This window comes from Tachyglossus aculeatus, chromosome 13, assembly GCF_015852505.1.
Source record: "Tachyglossus aculeatus isolate mTacAcu1 chromosome 13, mTacAcu1.pri, whole genome shotgun sequence".
NCBI classification, from domain to species: Eukaryota; Metazoa; Chordata; class Mammalia; order Monotremata; family Tachyglossidae; genus Tachyglossus; species Tachyglossus aculeatus.
In genome coordinates, this window is record NC_052078.1 from 14851904 (window position 1) to 14871537 (window position 19634).

The 19634-nt window shown below is 38.0% G+C and overlaps 1 protein-coding gene and 1 non-coding gene across 15 annotated transcripts in view; both read left to right on the forward strand.

Moving 5' to 3' along the window:
• PARD3 (par-3 family cell polarity regulator) overlaps positions 1–19634 on the forward strand; it is a 496072-nt gene that overhangs the window by 334010 nt on the left and 142428 nt on the right. For 9 of the 14 annotated variants that reach the window (XM_038755497.1, XM_038755494.1, XM_038755500.1 and 6 more), the window contains 3 exons: positions 12–56; positions 5692–5919; positions 10096–10327. In XM_038755497.1, the coding sequence (XP_038611425.1) occupies positions 12–56; positions 5692–5919; positions 10096–10327 (505 nt within the window). Of the gene's footprint in view, positions 1–11; positions 57–5691; positions 5920–10095; positions 10328–14275; positions 14382–19634 lie in introns of those variants that run through there. The other 5 variants (XM_038755496.1, XM_038755502.1, XM_038755507.1 and 2 more) reach the window with 2 other exon arrangements.
• LOC119936420 lies at positions 15426–15563 on the forward strand. The gene has a single exon (XR_005453749.1). It is a non-coding gene; the product is annotated as a small nucleolar RNA SNORA7 (small nucleolar RNA).

Genomic DNA, 19634 nt, shown 5'->3' on the forward strand with positions numbered 1-19634 from the left:
CTTTTTAACAGTAGCTGACGAGACTAAGCTCAATTCAGTGGATGACCAGAAAACAGGTAAGAATTGACAGTAAGGCTGTTGCCATAGGAACCTTGGCCAAAGAACTTACCACAATTACAGAACTGTCAATCAAATCACAAGAAAACATGAATATTCTAGTACTTGCACAGCTTTTCTATTGTTATAAGTTATCAAGTCGTACAGGCAAGAGAAATCTCTGTAATGGACAGAGTCTGTGTTAGGAGAGACTGTTCTAAGTAATGGCACAGTTTTTTCTGGAACTTTCAAGTTATTTTTCTTGCTCTGCCACTTGTCTGCTATGTGACCTCGGGCAAGTGGCTTCACTTCTTGCGCCTCAGTTGCTTCATCTGTAAAATGGGGATGAAGAGTGTGAACCCCATGTGGGACAAGGACTGTGTCCAATCTGATTAGCTTGTATCTCCCCCCAGTGCTTAGTCCAGTGCCTGGTATATAGTAAATGCTTACCCAGTGCTTAGAACAGTGCTTTGCACATAGTAAGCGCTTAACAAATGCCATCATCATCATTATTATTATTATTAACCAATACCCTAAAAAAATAGATAAATATCTCCTTTATAGAACAACTTCAGGAATTTCCCTTTATCTGGTAATATAATACACAGCATTCATAAAGTTGATAAACTGGAAAGTGACATATAGTTCAGTTAAACTTTGTTTAATGTTTCACATAGATTGTATAAATATATATGTATGTAATTCATATTAACTTTATGACCCTGCACTAAAAATTGCAAGTCACATGGTCATGACTTTAAATTGCTACATAAATCATTCCTGTAGAATAGAAGACTATTTTTGAAGGGATTTATTTTATATTTAAATGAGTAGTGGCACGTTTAACTTTTTATGTTATTGTTATGAAAATGAATACTCGGAAGATACGTTTTTTGTAATTAAAATAATGCCACTTCTACAATTGAGCCTTTATGAATTATTAATACAAGTTTGCTTTTGACCTATGGAATTCAATTTTAATTATTTTAGCTCCAATATGAGTAGTAACACTACTTAGTGTTAATTTGGTATAATTCACCTTTTAAACCTGCAGTAACTTGGTTTAGCAAGCTTGAGAATTGCGTAGCTCATTTATACACATTCAGATTATTTCAAAACTGCCTTTGGCTTTCCATAGTTTATGAAGTGAAGGATAGGTTGTTAAAAGCATATTCATTAAATCATAAGATTAACTGGACAAGGAAGTAAAAATAATTCATAGTATAATAATAATGATGATAAATTGTGGTATTTATTAAGCACTAACTATGTGCCAGTCTATATTAAGCACTGGAGTAGTTACAAGCTAATTAGGTAGGACACAGTCCCTCTCCCTCATTCGGCTCATGGTCTTAATCCCCATTTTACAGATGAGGTATCTGAGGCACAGAGAAGTGATTTGCCCAAGGTCATACAGCAGACAAGTGGCGAACTGGGATTAGAACCCAGATTGTTCTGACTCCCAGCCACGCGCTCTAACCATGCTGTTGACTAGTTACTAGCATATGACACATTTTTAAATTATGTTTTTGCAGCAGGGCTACTCAAATACATTATTTGATCACTTTTATACGTAAAATGGAAATTAATATTTGAACTTAATGCTTAATGCTTTGGGTTTCATTTTCAAGATGGAAGTTATGCCATGCTGGAACCCCATGATACTTGTAAACTGAGCGTGAAACACTTCTTTAAAAGGTGTGATCTGAATTGTCTTGCTACTTGGTTGCAGTAAAATAAATATTTTATTTCACAAGATAAGCAGTGCTCTGCACATAGTAAGCGCTCAATAAATACGATTGATGATAAGCAACTGGAAAAGGGATAAGCACATTTATTATGATTTCCTTTTGCATAGCAATAACCAGAGTTTTACTGCGACTTGGCCAATAGTAGAAGGCATATAATTCAGTTGAACCAAATGTTTTTGAAATTAGATAAAAGAACATTTTATACATGTCGTGAACAATAACCCAGTGAAAAATAGAACTCATCAGAGCAGCGCTCATAAATCCAGAAAGAAAATCATTTTGACTTTCTGTTATCATTGGTTAAAATTATTGAAACAAATTTGCGTGTTTAGCTGATCACCTTTAAGGCATTATAATAGTCTCGATATTTTAAGCCATTTTATTTTTCTTATTTCCTTACATTTGCACACGATGTTCAATCTGTAGGTGAGAGGTACAATTAGTGGCAGTTGGACATGGCTCATTTATCTGGCTTTGAGTATAGGAAAATGATAGTTGAGTTAGTGTCTCCCCAGTTTCAGTCCATGAATTCAAAAGACATCTTCAAGGCTTCCTCATTTGGAGGTAAAATATACAAGGAAGGTTACGTTGCATAGACCATTGTGCATGTCTCTTCTTGCATGTATGTATCTTGTTGAGTGCATGAGTAAAAGTAGGCTTTTGGATATGCCTAATAATAATAATTTAAGCCCTTATTATTGTTTCAGGTGCCTGTACTAAGTGCTGGGGTAGATACAAGTTAATCAGGTTTGAGACAGTCCCTTTCCCACATGGGGTTCCCAGGCTAGAGATGAGGGAGAGCAGGTATTTTTACATTTTGCAGATGAGGAAACTGTGCCCAGAGAAGATAGTGACTTGCCCAAAGTCATACAGCAGGCAAGTTGCAGAGCCAGGATTAGAATCCAGGTCCTCTGACTCTCAGGCCGGTGCTCTTTCCTCTGGGCCACTCTGCCTGTTGGTTTGATATACTTCTAAGACCTTGATGGAAAATCAATCTCGCAAATAAATTGAACTGCTTCTAATGAACTAAAGTCTCCAGTCAAAGTGAAAGTTTATTTTGTTTTATTTAAATTAAGGGTTTTAAAATTGATTTTTGAATGAGTAGCATTTGGAATCTTTAAAGGTTTCTAAATGTTTTCAGTCAAAAGTTGATGCTGGCAAGAACATTCTGTTTCATCAGAAAATAGAAGACGAATTTGTTGTGATTGTTCCTGTACGTTTTAAATGCATAACTTATGAAAACCACTGGCCAAATTTCTCTGGGGATTTTAACAACTGGATGCATTATATTCACATTCTGTTACATGAGGCATCAACATTCCATTCAGTAGAAACTTTAACCTTACATTTCAAAGCGATTGCAGTACTATAATATGGTCACTGATGAAATTGAGAATATGATGAAATAGCTTGATAGTTACACAATGTACATTGCTTATATGGGGATACTGTTTTTTCCCCTTCTGCAACTTGTCCACATTTATGTTGATAGCCACCCAAGTTCAATAAATAGTTGCACCATTGCTGAAATCCATTATTAGTTTTACAGTCTTACAAGACACTGAGAACATTAGGTCATATCCCAAGCTTTTTCCTTAGAGAAAGCATGACATACATAAATTTTGTTCTCATGATGATCTCCATCGGCCAGCAGGAAATGGGATTTTTTTATGTCCTTTATGAATACAATAGACACATAATATTTGCCATGCAATTACAGCTTGCAAAATAACAGTAAAGCCACTAATTGTTACAGAATTGTATGGAAGAATTTAGTTACAAAGTTGGCATTCCAAAGCTAAATCTCAATGGAAGATAAATTGGCTCCAGCAGAAACCTTTTTCCTTCACTCAGTTTTTAACCGCTGCTCTTTTCTCTGACCATGTTGCGATCCTTCTGTATTGTGCTACCTTGTCAGCAGTTGGAGTAATATTGATAGAAAAGTATATGATTGGCTTCCCATGTAAGAAATTAATGTGTATCCAGTGTAACCTCAGATCAATTGATCAAATATTTATGATACCTTGTGAGTGGAGAAAGGTGAAAAATCAGCTATTTCCATGAAGAGCTAAAACATACTTTTCACAGTACAATCCTACCACTGCCTAGAGTGCTATGCAAAGTTTTTTGTTTATATAAATTCTCTTTCAAACTCATTCTATCCTTTTGCAGATTAAATGCAAAATTAAAAGTACAGTGACTGGCACCTTCAAACTGTTGACCACATTTTAATTCTTCAACCAAACATCGTTGTCTCTCTCACTCATGCCACCAAGCCCCCGTCATACCCATCTGTCTTCTGGATAATGGCATGCCACAGCTACTCCTTAATTATTGGTCAACATATGGAGAGCTGATCTCATGCAGGGATAGAGCATTCAGTTTCTGTAGCCTTTTCATTCTTTGGAACATGAGAAGTGAGGAATGGACCATTGAACTGGCTCCCCTGGCTGGCTTTGTAAAGGTTGTATTTTGAGCCTCTGTGGTGTAAATTAGGCTAACCTGAGGTACTGGCCAGCTTCTCCTGGCTCTGATGTCTAGCATGCATCATCTTTCTGACATGTAAATCGGCACCTCATTCCTTTCGCCAGGACTGAATCCCAATTTTGAGGCTCTCTCTCTTTTTCCATTCCCTTGAATCTCATTTCTCCCAGACAGCTGTTCTTTTGTTCCTACTGACCCTCACACACATGAGCAAATGGGTTTGTGTATGTGTGTTTGTATGTGGGCGCATGCATTCATCCAGCAAGTTACCGGAAGCAGTGTGGCTCAGTGGAAAGAGCGTGGGCTTTGGAGTCAGAGGTCATGGGTTCAAATCCCAGCTCCGCCAACTGTCAGCTGTGTGACTTTGGGCAAGTCACTTAACTTCTCTTTGCCTTAGTTCCCTCATCTGTAAAATGGGGATTAGACTGTGAGCCCCCTTGGGACAACCTGATCACCTCATATCCTCACCAGCACTTAGAACAGTGCTTTGCACATAGTAAGTGCTTAATGAATGCCATTATTATTATTATTATCATCCATTCAGTCATATTTATTGAGCGCTTCCTGTTGTGCTGAGCATTTGGAGAGAGTACAACATAACAGTAAACAGACACATTCCTTGCCCACAACAAGCATACAGTGTAGATGCATACCTATGTCTCTAAATAACTCCTGACTAATCGATAATTGTTAGGATGTGATTATTCTTAAGGGAGTGATAATTCTTAATGAGTTCTTTTTCAAGTCTCCATCCTTCTGGTAATAGTACCATTTAATATGGATGCTTTTTTACTCAACTGAGAATCTAGGAAGAGTATTTGCTGAGGTGTATTAATGTGAATATTTAACTTTTTTGTGCATGGTATTTGAAAATACCGAACAGTTTATAATGAAGTGGAAGAACTAAAGAATGGTCTGTTCTTCGTGCTTTTCCACCTTCTTTAATTAAGTTTTGCTTTGCAATTAAGCTATTTTGGGCAGTCCAGTCCATTTTGATTATTCACATACTATTTGGAGCAAGTTACTAAAACTCATTGAAAAACAGTATTGTATGGATCTAGCAAACGAGACAGAGTTTACCAGTTGCAGTGAAAATTGAGACTCATCTTTTATAATAATGAAATCTTTGGTTCCCACAGATTGTATACTCAGCCTTAAGAAAAATGAAATGTTTAAATAGGTGAAGAAAAAGATGTGACAGAAATAGTTGAAGAGACACAGCTAACACTGTCAGATTCACAGACAAAAGCTTTATGTAGCCTCGATTGTTCACATTGACAAATCTGGGTAGAATTCACAAAAAGCAATAGCAGGAGAAATGATGTAAACAGTGTTACGTGCACCTTCATAGGATTTCACCATAGAAATGAGTAAGTAATGATTTAATTTCATATACTAATCCTAATTTTTGACCTTCCAGGTTCCCCCAGCAGAGATATAGGACCATCATTGGGCTTGAAGAAATCCAGCTCATTAGAAAGCCTGCAGACGGCCGTGGCTGAGGTGACCTTGAATGGTGACATCCCCTTCCATCGTCCACGCCCCCGAATAATTCGAGGGCGAGGATGCAATGAGAGCTTCAGAGCTGCAATTGACAAGTCCTATGACAAACCTGCTGCTGACGATGATGACGAAGGCATGGAGACTTGTAAGTGTGGTGCCTTTACAGAAGAAAATCCTTGATGTCCTCTGACACTCTTGGGGTTCAGTCTGTAAAAAATACTGAATAATCAGTAGCTGATGGAGAGCAACATATACAGTTTTTAGGATTTTTTTTATTGAAGAATCTAATTTCTCTGAATATTTTAGATTGGGTTAAACATGCACTTCGTATTTTCCAAACTCACGACTTTGCAAAAAAAGAATCCATATTGTTTGTACATATTTATTACTCTATTTATTTTACTTGTACCTATCTATTCTATTTATTTTATTTTGTTGGTATGTTTGGTTTTGTTCTTTGTCTCCCCCTTCTAGCCTGTGAGGTCCCTGTTGGGTAGGGACTGTCTCTATATGTTGCCAGCTTTTATTTCCCAAGTGCTTAGTACAGTGCTCTGCACATAGTAAGCGCTCAATAAATAGTGGAACAGTGTTAAAAGCCCGTGAACTTCCCTCATCCTAACATTTGCCAGTCACAAATGAGGAAATCAGGCACATGTTTAAAGGGATTCGTGAGAGAACCCATTTATCCAGTACATTTCTGAAAGCTGCTTATGGACATAAAATCTTATCTCTAAAAAAAAAAAGAGTTTGGAGTAGATCATATGACACTAATTTCTTGCTTTTGCTGCCTCACTGGGGGGAAAAAAGATTGTGTATTTCACAACTTTTTGAATGTTGGGAAATAAGTAGTAAGTGGTTTACAGTTAGAGTAAGACTGTCTTCATGATCCAACTGTAGTGTGTGAACACATTTATTTTTAATTGCAGTTTATGGATCCTTTTACAAATGGCAGTTCCCCTCCAGGAAAATACATATTTAGTGCCCTTTTCAAGTTAGATCTCCTATGTAGTATGCAACTTCTGGTCTCAGCAGTGTTGAAGTAATGAGTTGAGTGCTGTTTTGGGGGCCAATGCATGCCTTGGAGACTAGAGCGTATCTTGTGTTTGTCATCATCTGAAACACATAAGCTCCTCCTGTGGAGATGACCGAGCCCAGCATTTGATCCATCTGGCCTCTCCATGTTGTATATGTCTGTCTGGATCAAGATGAGTGCTGGGTGGGGAGACCTGTAATCTCCCAGGCCCGACCCATGCTTTACAGGTCAGAGCAGCTCCAATCTGCTCTCTCTTCTATGCAAATTAGGCACAGCTGTCCTGCAAGCTGAAAGCGCGTTCCCAAATAAATAAGGCTCTAATGCCAGTAAGTACCTACATGCATAAATAATGGAGTCTGCATAACCCTTTTCTTCTGAGGAACTCAAATTTTTTTTTGTATATATCAGCTCATTTGTCATTGCATTATTCCAAGGTAAGTGTGATAGCAGAAACAAATACTTTAGTAATTGAGTGGTACTCAAAGAACAAATACCTTAAGGCTCTATTAGTTGTACCTTATCTAATTATCTCATTGCAGAAGCTTTGGTGGGTATTGTTCCATTTATGTAGAACTTAAAATGGAACTGATTTTAATCCTAAAATTGAGAAGGCAAATGGGAGGTCATGTTACATCCACCGAGTGACAGTGTTCCTCATTTTGTCCCCCATTTAGTGTGATTTTACTATTGGGCATCTAAATTTTTTCTTGAAATGTGTTTGAGGTAAAGATGCTTCCCAATATCATTGCCTGGCTCTCTGAATGTTAATATAATTCATTTTTACCTAATAAAAATCCCTACATTTTTGTTAAACTGTGCATTTTGTTAAACTAATGATAAAGTAGTTACAGGAATAATGTTTCCTTGTAAAATTGTGCCTTAGTCAACAATTAACATTATCTAAAGCATATAGGAGATTCTGTCCCTGTGAAAACACTTTTTTAATGTATTTTGAAGTAACCCATGAGTTGTAATGGCCATAATCTGATGCCTTTGTAATTTCCTAAAGAGTCTGTTTAACTCTTCTTGTCCTCACTTAGCATAGCACCACATATAGCAGCACACAGATATTCATTTTTTAACCCTTTTAGTCGCATATATTAAGAGAAACAGGAAATCTTCAAAGTATTATTTCCCTGTTATCCTTAAATAAGTCACTGAAATGAAGTTCCAGTTGGCCATCAGTCTTTAAGATATTTGATTTTTAGAGATGTTTTGAAATGTCTGATCTGGAGTTTTACCCTGTAGAACTTAGTTGTAACATCATCACAGATATTCTGAAAGTTGCTATACAAGAATAAAGTGCATAGTAGCCTAGGTCTTTTTAAGTAAAAACCATTTGGTATTTTATAGCCTAATAAGAAAAATGTGTCAGGGATCAGTTTCTAGGGTATAATGACTCTGATTAGTAGTGTATTGGGCTGAGTGTCTGTGAGGTTTTGCTTACAGTGGAGCTTGAATCAAAACACAATAGTGCTTTCTTCACAGTGGCTAAAACACAAAAGCCAAGCTTCTTCCAAACTTTAGGATGACCTAGTAGTCCCACTCCTGCACTGCAGAACTAGGTAACTTCAGTGTAGCAGGCACCTGAATTTTAATATGGCTACATTTGCATCCACTCAAAACATAGTAATTAGGTGTATCGTAATTGCAGAATGACTGCTGCATAAAAGAGGAAAATGTTTCTTCAAGTCATTCTTTCTTGAAAAAAAACTTGCAATATACTTATCTCTGTGTAATCACAGAGGAAAAACATTCTAGTTCTATTTGTGGAGGAGGTTAGGCACAAACCGAAAAGTTAATCGGGAACATGAGTCTGTTGGTTTGAGAAGACGACTGGCTGTGGAGAAAAATACAGTCTGTATAGGGAAAGTAAAGCTGAACAGGACAAGAGGTTGTATATTTATGACTAGTTGTTTTGCAGCTTGACATAGCATACCATATTGCCCATTTACAATTAATTTCTTACCTAGCAAATTAGCCTGAGATCACCCTTAAGTCAAAATCAGTTCTCCCAGTTCAGAGGAGAATATTTTTTATTTGATTTTTTTCCTTCCCTATCTTTACTTGAATGGCCGAAGATGTTCATATCTATAGTAATATAATTTCATCAAAAGTTTAATGGGCAATTAGCCCTCAATTTTGTGTGAAAAGGGTAAACTTTCTGCTCAGGAATAGCAGTCCTGAAAATCTGTTAAAGCAGCTCCCTCTCTGGCTCCCCACAGACTACCCTACTTAGGCCTGCTTTTCAGGTGGGATGAAAGGTGCATGAACCTTGCAACCACTGACAGGGCAGCAGTGCCTATACTGAGGAAGGATTTGTTTTCCTTCAAATGCGGAGAAAAGGAGGAGGAATAATGCAGACTGGAATGCAGAGAGAAGGAGGAGGAATGGTTAGATGTTTTAATTTCATAATGGAAGATTGGGGGCCTTTCAGAACAATGAACATTCAATATCTTGTGTGGGGAAATATTTTTTTGCACACCAGTAAGGTTCAAGAATCAGGAAATCTCTGTTCTTCCAAACCTTATGATGACCTAGAATCCATACATTTGTCCTAGTCCTCCTCCTGTCGTTAACTGGTACAGATAAAACTAATAGACTTCTCTGATATACATGACTTGTAATTTTACGAACAATTGCAGAATTCCAGGTTGAATTTTCTTCACCTGTTGTGGACTGGAAGCTCTTTGGGGGCAGGGGTCATGTCTGCCAACTCCATCGCATTGTACTCTCAAAAGTAGTTATTACAGTGCTGCACACAGTAAGTGCTCAATAAATACCATGGATTGATTAATAGTTGAGATAATCTGAAAAACTCTCTTGAGCACTTAGTCTAGTGTAAGTTTAGACTAGTCTTAGTCTAGCATTGCATAGGTTAATTGATTGTATGGTGATGGAAATATAAAGAGTAACAAAATGAAGTAAATGCATGCCTGTAGCCATGCTGTTTTGAGTAAAGGTCAATGTACCTTAAGGCAGTTGCTACAAAACTGTCGGGTTTGATTTTTTGAATCCAGATGAATTTGTGTCTTGTCTCCAGGCTGAAAGAGCTATTTTGAAGCTCTTATCTGTCCTCTGAATAAACATATTAATATTGGAGTACATATCCCATACACAGCATGGCTCTAATGGATTATAGAATTATTAAGATAGTGGGGTTTTTTTGTTTTTTTTCTGATATGGTTGTTCAGAAAACGTCCAAAGATAAAATGCTCACTTAATATAATCCTCCATTAACACCATGGTCAGCCTTGTCTTTCCGTTTATGTATCTTCTTTCCTGCAGTGGAAGAAGACACAGAGGAAAGTTCAAGATCAGGAAGAGAATCTGTGTCTACTGCCAGTGACCAGCCATCCCACTCTCTGGAGAGACACATGAATGGAAACCAAGATAAAGGGGATAAGACTGACAGGAAAAAGGAGAAAACTGGTAAAGAGAAGAAGAAAGACAGAGATAAAGAAAAGGACAAAATGAAGGCAAAAAAAGGAATGCTGAAAGGCTTGGGAGACATGTTCAGGTAAGTTTACAGCAATTCAGTCCTTAAAAATATGTGGAAAACCAAGACTTAATTTTTTGTTAAGGCATAAATATACCTACCTGGCTTGCTTCTTTTTCAGTGATTTTAGTGACTATGGCTTTGCCTCTGTGACTGATCAATTTCAATCATTGAGGTGGTCTTAGCAACTTTCAAAAATTGGTCTCTTTTCAACCCCTGGAAATAACTGCTACCAAGAGGGAGAGTCAGAGCTTATATATGAGTTTTGAATAGAAGGAAAGATCTTTCCATGACAAAGGCCTATTAAGGCAGCCGTAATTCTTTTTTGAGTGAACAATGGTTCATTATTTAAATGAACATAGAGGTAGAGTTGGTAGTAGCATTTAAAGATTGATTAATGACAACTCTGTGATAAATAGGTACAAATTGAGCTTCAATTAAGCTGTGTCAATTAATTTAATACTTGTTACATTCTTTAGTCTATAAAGATTTCAGGAAAATAAGAGTCTAGCTCCTTCTCGACAGTAGATTTTGTTTGCTAAATTAATATTGTAAGTTTAGTTGGTGCTTTATCAGTGCTAAACAATAAAAATGACAAGTTGTTTAGAAGTGACACTGAAATTCCCAATGCATGCTCACTAAGGTAATTTATAGTCTTCTAGCATTCTGTGCAAAATATGGATGAAGTCTGTAAACACATTAAGGATATATTTTAAAAATTTGAACCCACAACAAAGTAGTTACCAAAAGTAGTTAAACTACATTGTGATTTCCCTTTTAACTTTTTCAAAAAAGTAAGCAGGAGTTCTAATTGGTCATGATATGTTGCCCTAGATTGGTCCTTATAACTGTATTAATTAGGACAATTATGATACTTAGTAACAACTTTGTAAATGCCAAAAACTGCATTCATTTCTGGAGCAGATAATCAGAAGAGACACAGGCTTTGTCCTACTCTGGGCTCGCAATCTAAGACTTAGGGGGAGAGGGCACGTAATTTATTCCCATATTACAGAGAAGGAAACGAAGGCATAGAAAAGTTATCTATCTCAAAAGTGAACACATCTCCATTTCAATGATTTAGAAGTCCTCCTTACATCTAAGGCATTCTATAGTTGTCAGCATGCAAATAGAGTAAACAGACAAAACTGTTGACAACCTGAATCCTTGCCCATTAGCACCTTTGGCGTGATTTGAAGCATTACAGAATTTCATTTCCAGTGCTTCAAAGCATTACGAGTATAATACCTTTTCATCTAAGCTTCTCTTGCTCTTCCTTGTGTTGCTTACTCTGAGAGCCTTTTCAGACAGATAATCTTTCTTCATTATGTTGCATGACCAAGTACACTTATGGGATGGGGTTGCTGTAACTGATGCTTTATTTCAATGTTTGTATGTAGCCAAGGGGCTTTTTATTGCTTCTGTGCAAACCGGATAGCTCATAAACTGGTACCTGCATAATGCACAAAAACAATGCTGCTTATCATCAGTTAAAATCTAAGAAATTTGTATTGGGATCTTCATCAAATTGCAGCATTTTAAACTGCAAACTCCCACTAGAAATCATGGCTTCTCCCTCTTCCCCCCAGAATTATTATTTCCAAAGATTCCCTTCAAGTTTCTTTACGAAGGCTTAAAGTGTAAGGCTTCTAGTTGTTTAATTTTTTTTCCATTTTCACAGAGTACAAAGAATTGGCATTAACATTCGTAATTACTATAAAAAACAATATAAATGTAATCCTTCACGATACAGTTCCTTGTGTCATCCAGCACATTGAATTAACTGCTTGTTTTGGGGAGTTAAGAAGCCAGGGAATGGTGTGCTTCCATGTGTGATGGTTCAGAAAGGCATGTACGGTCAGCTCTAAGCAATTCCTTTCCAATGAGGTATAAAGAAAATTGTTCAGAGTATGTTTTCAGTATCTATAGTCAGAGTGAGGTTCATTATAGAGAGGAAAAATAGTCCAGTTTCATCACAGGTCCCTGAAGTAAATCCTTGAAAAATCAGCTTTGTGGCCAGGTGCAGAAGCTAGAAATATGTTTCTGCTAAATCAGGCTGTTGTTTTGCTACTATTTAAGATTTACTGTTATGAATTCACAGAAGGCCATACTTTTTGGCTTCATGAAATTATAAAGGTTTTCATGCTGTGCAAAATATTGCTCTTTTAAAATGTGTTCAAAATAACCCATTAACTGAAAAGGTGCATTCAATTCTGTTGAATGTTGGCAGCTCTTTCTCTTTTCTTTCCTTACTCTGATGGTGGAAAAATCTTTGGTTAAGAAGAAAATTTGGTTTTCTCACTCGTTTTGGTGCTTCTTTCTTTATCGATATGCTTGGAAGGTTACCTTACCTCATTGGATTAAGTTGAAACTGACTAATATACAGTGGGTCTCTCTTCCTCTTCTGGGTATTGTGTGTTTTGTAGTAAAGTATCTGGTTAAAGTGTTTTTGCCTGCCTGCCTGCCCCGCCTGCCTGCCCTCCCCTCCTCATGGGGCTGGAAGAACAGTTTTGGTCACCATTTTTGTTCATTTCCTTGCTTTTTAAACTTAAGCACATCCCCGTGGTTCTCTAAGCATGTCTATAAGCATAATAGACAATGCAAGGCAAATGAGAATGAAGCAAGCAGTGGAGGAGGCATAGATCGATTTCTTGCTTCTTTAAGGATAAAAGAACAGAAGTATTTGCATCGTTTGGTGTAAGTCAAGTTTAGCAAACCGAGTTTTTGCTGGTTTACCTGCGTAAGTCAGCCGTGCAGTAAAAGTCGATTCTGCTTCTGACCAGAATCATTTTTGTCCTTGGTCTCCATAGGTTGCTTCAACAAAAACACATGATTTCTTTTGCTTAAGTAGGAAGCTAGGTGAGAAAAATGAAATAAGGATCAAATGGAAGGATTTATTATTAAAGATTGTTCAGAGGAAAGGACAGGCAAAATTCATTGGGCATTGTCTCCGTTTTGTTCAGGAAACGTATTTTCATATTTCACAGAATAGGTGGCATTCAAGGAAAAGACTTAATTGTTGATAAACAGCTCTAGGAAAAAAATCTGGAGTCTTATAAATCCCTCTTCTGTTTATAAATTATGGAGTTTGGTGAAATTCAAAAACCTACCATAATTCAGTTTTAATATTGCAACTTTAAGCCCATAAGGGAAGGAATACCAAAGTTAAGATTTTCCCATAGCTTGGGTACATTTATTCATGTTGCACATACTGAACATTTTTGCACATAGGACACTCCTTTTGCTCTTGTACAATTAAGAGATATGCAGTATGCTGCTGATTTATATTGTATACATTGTATATGTTAGGCAGGATATTGGTGGGTCAGATGTTTAATCATGCTAAGTGCTCTTGGTTAAATTCCTGCTGTGTTGTAGTGATGTCCCAGGGAGAGACTTCAGTGTTCATTATAAGTAAACAATGTTATAACTTAGCATTGTAGCACACTAACAAAATTGGAAAGTGTGTCCTAATTCTGGTATTAATCATACATTAGTAAGTGGAAATTTTAAAGTTTAGTCATTTTAATTGTCATAAAAAGCTTTTGGAGGAAAATGTAGGGTTTTACCTTGGTTTCTACAGATAGGTTAGACATCACATTGGAAAGCCGATGCAAATTAAATATTGGCATAGTACCATGAAAATCTAATCCTACAATTACATTTAAAATGATTACGAGGACCCCTGCAGCGTTGCATCTTCCAGTTCTGCAAGAGAAAAGCTGTAATTCAGTTTGAAACCTCGTTCAGTTGATATCAGATACACTGTTGTCTTTTTAAAACATGACTGCTTTCAGAATGCCAGAAACCTGACCAGGTTCAAAAGTATGTTATTTGTAGATGTGAATTATGCATTCCGTCCCATGACTGGGCACTTGGGAGAATAGCATACACAAATTACAGTAACCTATTGCTACCTTCCTCACTCTTACTTACTAATTGTGTATCTGTACCGTGTTTCTCATTTAGCCTTGCCAAACTGATGCCTGAGAAGAGATGAACAGCAAGCGAGATTCAAAAATGTCTTGAGCAGCACATATTGCACAGTTAAAAAAAACAATAAATGTACTTTTAATGAATTCTTAGTGACTGTTTACAAATTTTGTTTACGGCATGAGCAGTTTGGATGGGTTAATAATTTCCATATTGATCAATTTTTTTCCCTTCTATCTGAATTTCAAGCTTGGAGGTTTATGGTGCCACTTGAAATATCAGGGAAAGAGGCTTTTACTCTCATTTTTATTAGCCATATTCCAAAGTGAAAAGTGTCATCAAGAATAGATATGTAGTTAGACTCCAGTGCATCATCAGAAAATGCTGTTGTAACTCATCCCAGAGAAATTTCCATTACCCTGTGTACCCAATGGAGGAAGGGATAGATATGGAAGGCTATGTCCCATTAAAAGCTTGGAGCAAAAACTGTGCTGAGGTGGATAGAGGCTCAGCTCCAAGCACTCTAAGCCACCAAAAAGCAAGCTCATGGATGGGGGAGAAGATGCTGCACTGTGTGACCATGAAGGAGTAGTCACTGTATGGCTACTTGGGGCCAGGGAAGACTGTGTGTCTCCATGTTCTGACAAGGAGATGGGGAGAGACCCCCTGTCCCACTGCTATTCAGTGGTTTGTCAGGACCTTGTGGAGTACAGGTGCCAACTGTTTGGAGATGGCTTCTGGGTGGCGACTGCCTTGCCAAATGTTTTGAACACAGTTCCAGACACCACAAGAGCAGGCTCCAGTCTGTTCTTTTTCAAGGAATGAATATTGCTGTAGGCATAGAGCCTGGCATTATTATTGCCATTCTGGATTTGAAACCATGTAAAACTGAGCAAGCACCTTCTCAACTCCATTATACGCCCAGGAAATCCTTTTTAATTAAAAATAAGTGCAAAGTGAAAGAGGAAGCAGGCTAATAAGATGCTGTAGAGCAGGGTGGAATTCTGTTTAGAAGTGTTTAATCCTTCCAGGGTACAAGAGCAAGCTCCTCTCCCTCTTATACGTGAAAGCCCTTCTATGTTTAGTGGAAAATAAGCATTAACATTATGGGTTGGAATTGTTTGCTTCTGGAAATGTCAAGAATCACAGTTTTATTTTTTTTTTACTCAAACTTAATAACCATATCCCTCTCTCAGGATCACATCTGGGGAGTTTCCAGTACTCTACCAGTCTTGACTGCAGGAGGGAGAATCAGGCAGAGGCCTACCCATTCCATTCCTAGCTTGGGCAGTGGCTAGTGAGCGGAAGGCAATCTGCTACAAGTCAGAACTCACCTATACTGGGCAAAAGCGGCATGGGAGAGAGTCAAGGGTGGATACTCAAGTTTCTGCATGGAAGAAGGCAATGGTAAACCATTTCCATATTTTTACGAAGAAAACCCTATGGATCCGCTACCAGAACGATTGCAGACGGAGGTGGGGCGTTCTGGGAGAGATTTGTCCATGGAGTCGCTATGGACAAGTGCCAAGCGCTTAGTACAGTGCTCTGCACACAGTAAGCGCTCAATAAATACAATTGAATTAATGAATGGGTCGGAGACGACTCGAGAGCATGACAAGACGAATAGCCATATATGTAGTTTAGCGTGATAAGCTTGTCATTGCTAAAAAAAAAAAAGTTGCAGCATAACGAATCTGGCACTAATTTAAGGGACCCTGTTAAAATAAGTGGATAGCAAACTCTGAGCCTTTATAATTGAAATCCAGAAAGCAGTAGCGAGTAATTGTGAGGTATGAAGTTAAAATAAGAAATTAACATAATCTTTTGTGCTTTCTAGTTTGTCACTCTGACAGAAAACAGTGCTCTTTTATTGGTATTCTTATTGCTGGATTTTGTGGAGTAAATCTTTAATTTATAAATGCAAAGTGGGCAGATTGTATGTTTCTTTTAATTTAATTTGAAACAGGGTTCTTTTTTTTAACACACCAAAATGAGGGTCAGGCTGACCTGTTACTAAAGACATATCCATAGAACCTGATAAAGTATTCCTCTAGTATTCTTCCTTTGCCTGTTAGTACTTTTAAATAGAAAACCTTTGACACAGACAGCACTGTATCTGACTGCAAAGCAAGGCAGAGAAGGCACAAAGCATGACAGTTGAGCCATCTAAGGCCCTTTTGACGTTCCTTTAACGTTTCTTTCTCCAAAGACCTGCAGCGTGAATATAGAATGCAAGTGTCAAGAATGACACCTACTTTATAATCTCTGTAAAGCAAACCTTTTCATAAAGAAAATTTTGACAGTCCTGAGATTCTAAGTCAATTTCAATCCTCGATGTTAAAAGAAAGAGGGATTTTTTTTCCACAATTGATGTAAAAATTGAAGGCTAGTGACTGTTCACTCCCAAACAAAATAGGATAAATAAATACTATACTATCACACTATGAAAGATGTTAGGTGAAAGGATCAGTTAATGACAACCACCACAGCATATATCAGAAATATCACCCAAATTTTATTTGTGAAAATCTCTCTATCATTTGGCATTGTGATTAAAAATGTATATAGTCTTACTTATTGTTTTCCTATGAAAGCCACAAAATCTCTTCTAAAGCTAGGCACTTTACACCAACATGATGATTCTAGTTAAACACTGGCATAATTTCAAGGGTTTACTTTGAGATTACAATATAATTATCTTAATCTTTAGTTAAAGATGCATGTCCCCTTAGATATCACTTTCTTTATGCATTTTGAGGTTGAGGACAGAGTTGTTAATGATAATGATACCCCAAGTGCCCAAATAGGTTAACTTGGCATCTTGTCAAGAACCTCCAGTGGTTTCCTATCCATGTCCGCATCAAACAAAACTCCTTATCATTAGCTTTAAAAGCTCACTCCCTCCTACCTTACCTAGCTGATTTCCTACTACGACCCAGACTGCTTGCTTTGCTCCTCTGACATCAACTTACTAACTGTTCTTCCATTCAGTCTCTCTCACCGCTAACCCCTTGCCCACATCCTCCATCTGACCTAGAACTCCCTCTACCTCTTTATAGACCACCACTCTCCCTACCGTCCAACGCTCATTTAAGTCACATCTCCTGGAGGCCTTCTATGATGGAGCCCTCCTTTCCCTACTCCGTCTCCTTTCTGCATTGCTTTTACACTTAGATCTGTACCCTGTTTGGCACTTGATATCCATTCCACCCTCAGCCCCACAACACTTACGTACATTTCTGTAATTTATATATATTAATGTCTGTCTCATCCTCTAGACTAAAAACTCCTTGTGAGGAAGGAATGTGTCAATCAACTGTTGCACTGTACTCTCTACTCTCCCAAGTGCTTATTACAGTGGTCTGCATACAGCAAGTGCTTAATACCATTAATAGAAATAGGGAAAGAGGCCTTTAAAGAAACTTTCCTTGTTTTTCAGATGTGTCTAAACCTGACAGTTTTGTTGGGGCAGGCATGAAGCAGATATCATTTTCCCCAGAAGGGTCTGAACTTCACCTGTTTGCTGGTGGACCATACAGGGTTCTTCTTCAAACAGAGAGGATTTTACGGCTCCAAACAACCTTCTAGATATCCCCCTCCAGGAGATGCAAGGCACCCAGAATAAGCCTTTCCTCTTTGCTCAGTCCCACTTACAAACCTGCGAGGGCATGTACATCCCAAAGGGGAAAGACAAGATTCATTCCTTAGGAATGGTAAGCCTGTGGTGGGCCTGGTATATTCGGATTGGTGGTGGTTGAGGTTTGTGAGTGGGAACATGAACTAAGTCTTTTCTTATATACTAATCCCATAGTCCCTAAAGCAGCAATCATTGTTTCTGATGGTGATGACATTTGTAGATTAATTTGATAGGTGTCCAAACAATTATATCCTCAAAAAATCTGCAGTTTTACCTTTCCTGCCTTTTTTAAAGATACAAGACCTTCATGTATCAACCAACATGAACACCTTTATTAATAATAATAATAATAATAATGATGATGATGATGGTATTTGTTAAGTGCTTATTATGTGCCGAGCACTGTTCTAAGCACTGGAATAGATACAAGGTTATCGGGTTGTCCCACGTGGGGCTCACAGTCTTGATCCCCATTTTACAGATGAGGTAACTGAGGCACAGAGAAGTTAAGTGATTTGCCCAAAGGCACAAAGCTGACTGGTGGATTCGGGATTAGAACCCACAACCTTTGACTACCAAGCCCGTGCTCTTTCCACTAAGCCACCCTGTGACTAGCACTCTTTTGTCTTTTCAGTCCACTTCCAGTGTTGAGAGCTGTTGAACAATATGGACTGCTTTTTATGATGCGCTCAAGAGATTGAACTGTGCCACTGTAGAAGCTAGAAAGATTAGTGATTCCTTTTGCCTGTCTAGGTAGTTTTCTCATGCTCCCATATGGGATACAGCAATAATACAGTTATCTTGATTTTTTTTTACTTCTTGAATAAGATCATAAAGGTTTAGAAAACCAGTATTTGAGGCACAAAAGCACAAGCTTCTTTTCCCCCCTCTCCATTTTCCCCCTTCCCCCAATCCACTTTGCCTTTGCCTCTTTCTCTGCATTCTTTCTTCCCTCATCTTTTAGCGCTGTTGTCTTCCCAGTACCCTAAGCTTCGGCAACTGCCCCTGGGTTTCTCATGATTTGGTGAAGATCCAAAGGTACAGGTTCAAAACCTTCCTTTCTCTGTGTGCACGTGCTTGGCACAATTCTCCTTCCTTGCCTTGGTTCCCCTCAGCTTCCTTCCCAAGAAGCAGCATGACTTAGTGGGAAGAGTATAGGCCTGGGACTCAGAGAATCTGAATTCTTATTCTAGCTCTACCACTTACCTGTGTGACATTGGGCAGGTCACTTAACTTCTCTGTGCCTAAATTTCCTCATCTGTACAAATGGGGATTAAATCCTACTCCCCTACATAGACTGTGAGCCCCATGTGGGTCAGGGACTATGTCCAAACTTATAACCTTGTATCTATCTACCCCAGTGCTTAGAACAGTGCTTGGCAAAAAAAATAAGCACTTAACAAATACCACAGTGAATAAAAAAATAAGCCCAGCTGTGGCATTCATTGTTTAGGTTTTCATTTTGTTTTGTTTTTTGGGTTTTTTTTTCTATAACATGCTCAATAACCTGGTACAGTTTTAGTGTGGAAAGGGAAGACCACGAATGTTGTTGGCTAGCTGATTATGCTGATTTTACCCTGAGTTGAGGACACTCTACTGCTCTCTTCTCCCTTCTTGGTCTCCTCATTTGCTCTTACTTATCTCTTCACTCACTTTGACTCCTACATATTTGTCCATGTCTCGGTCTTCCCCAACAAGTCCTCCTCAGGGACAGCATGCGGGGTTGGACAGAATCCTGAGCTGCTCGGAAGTAATTTA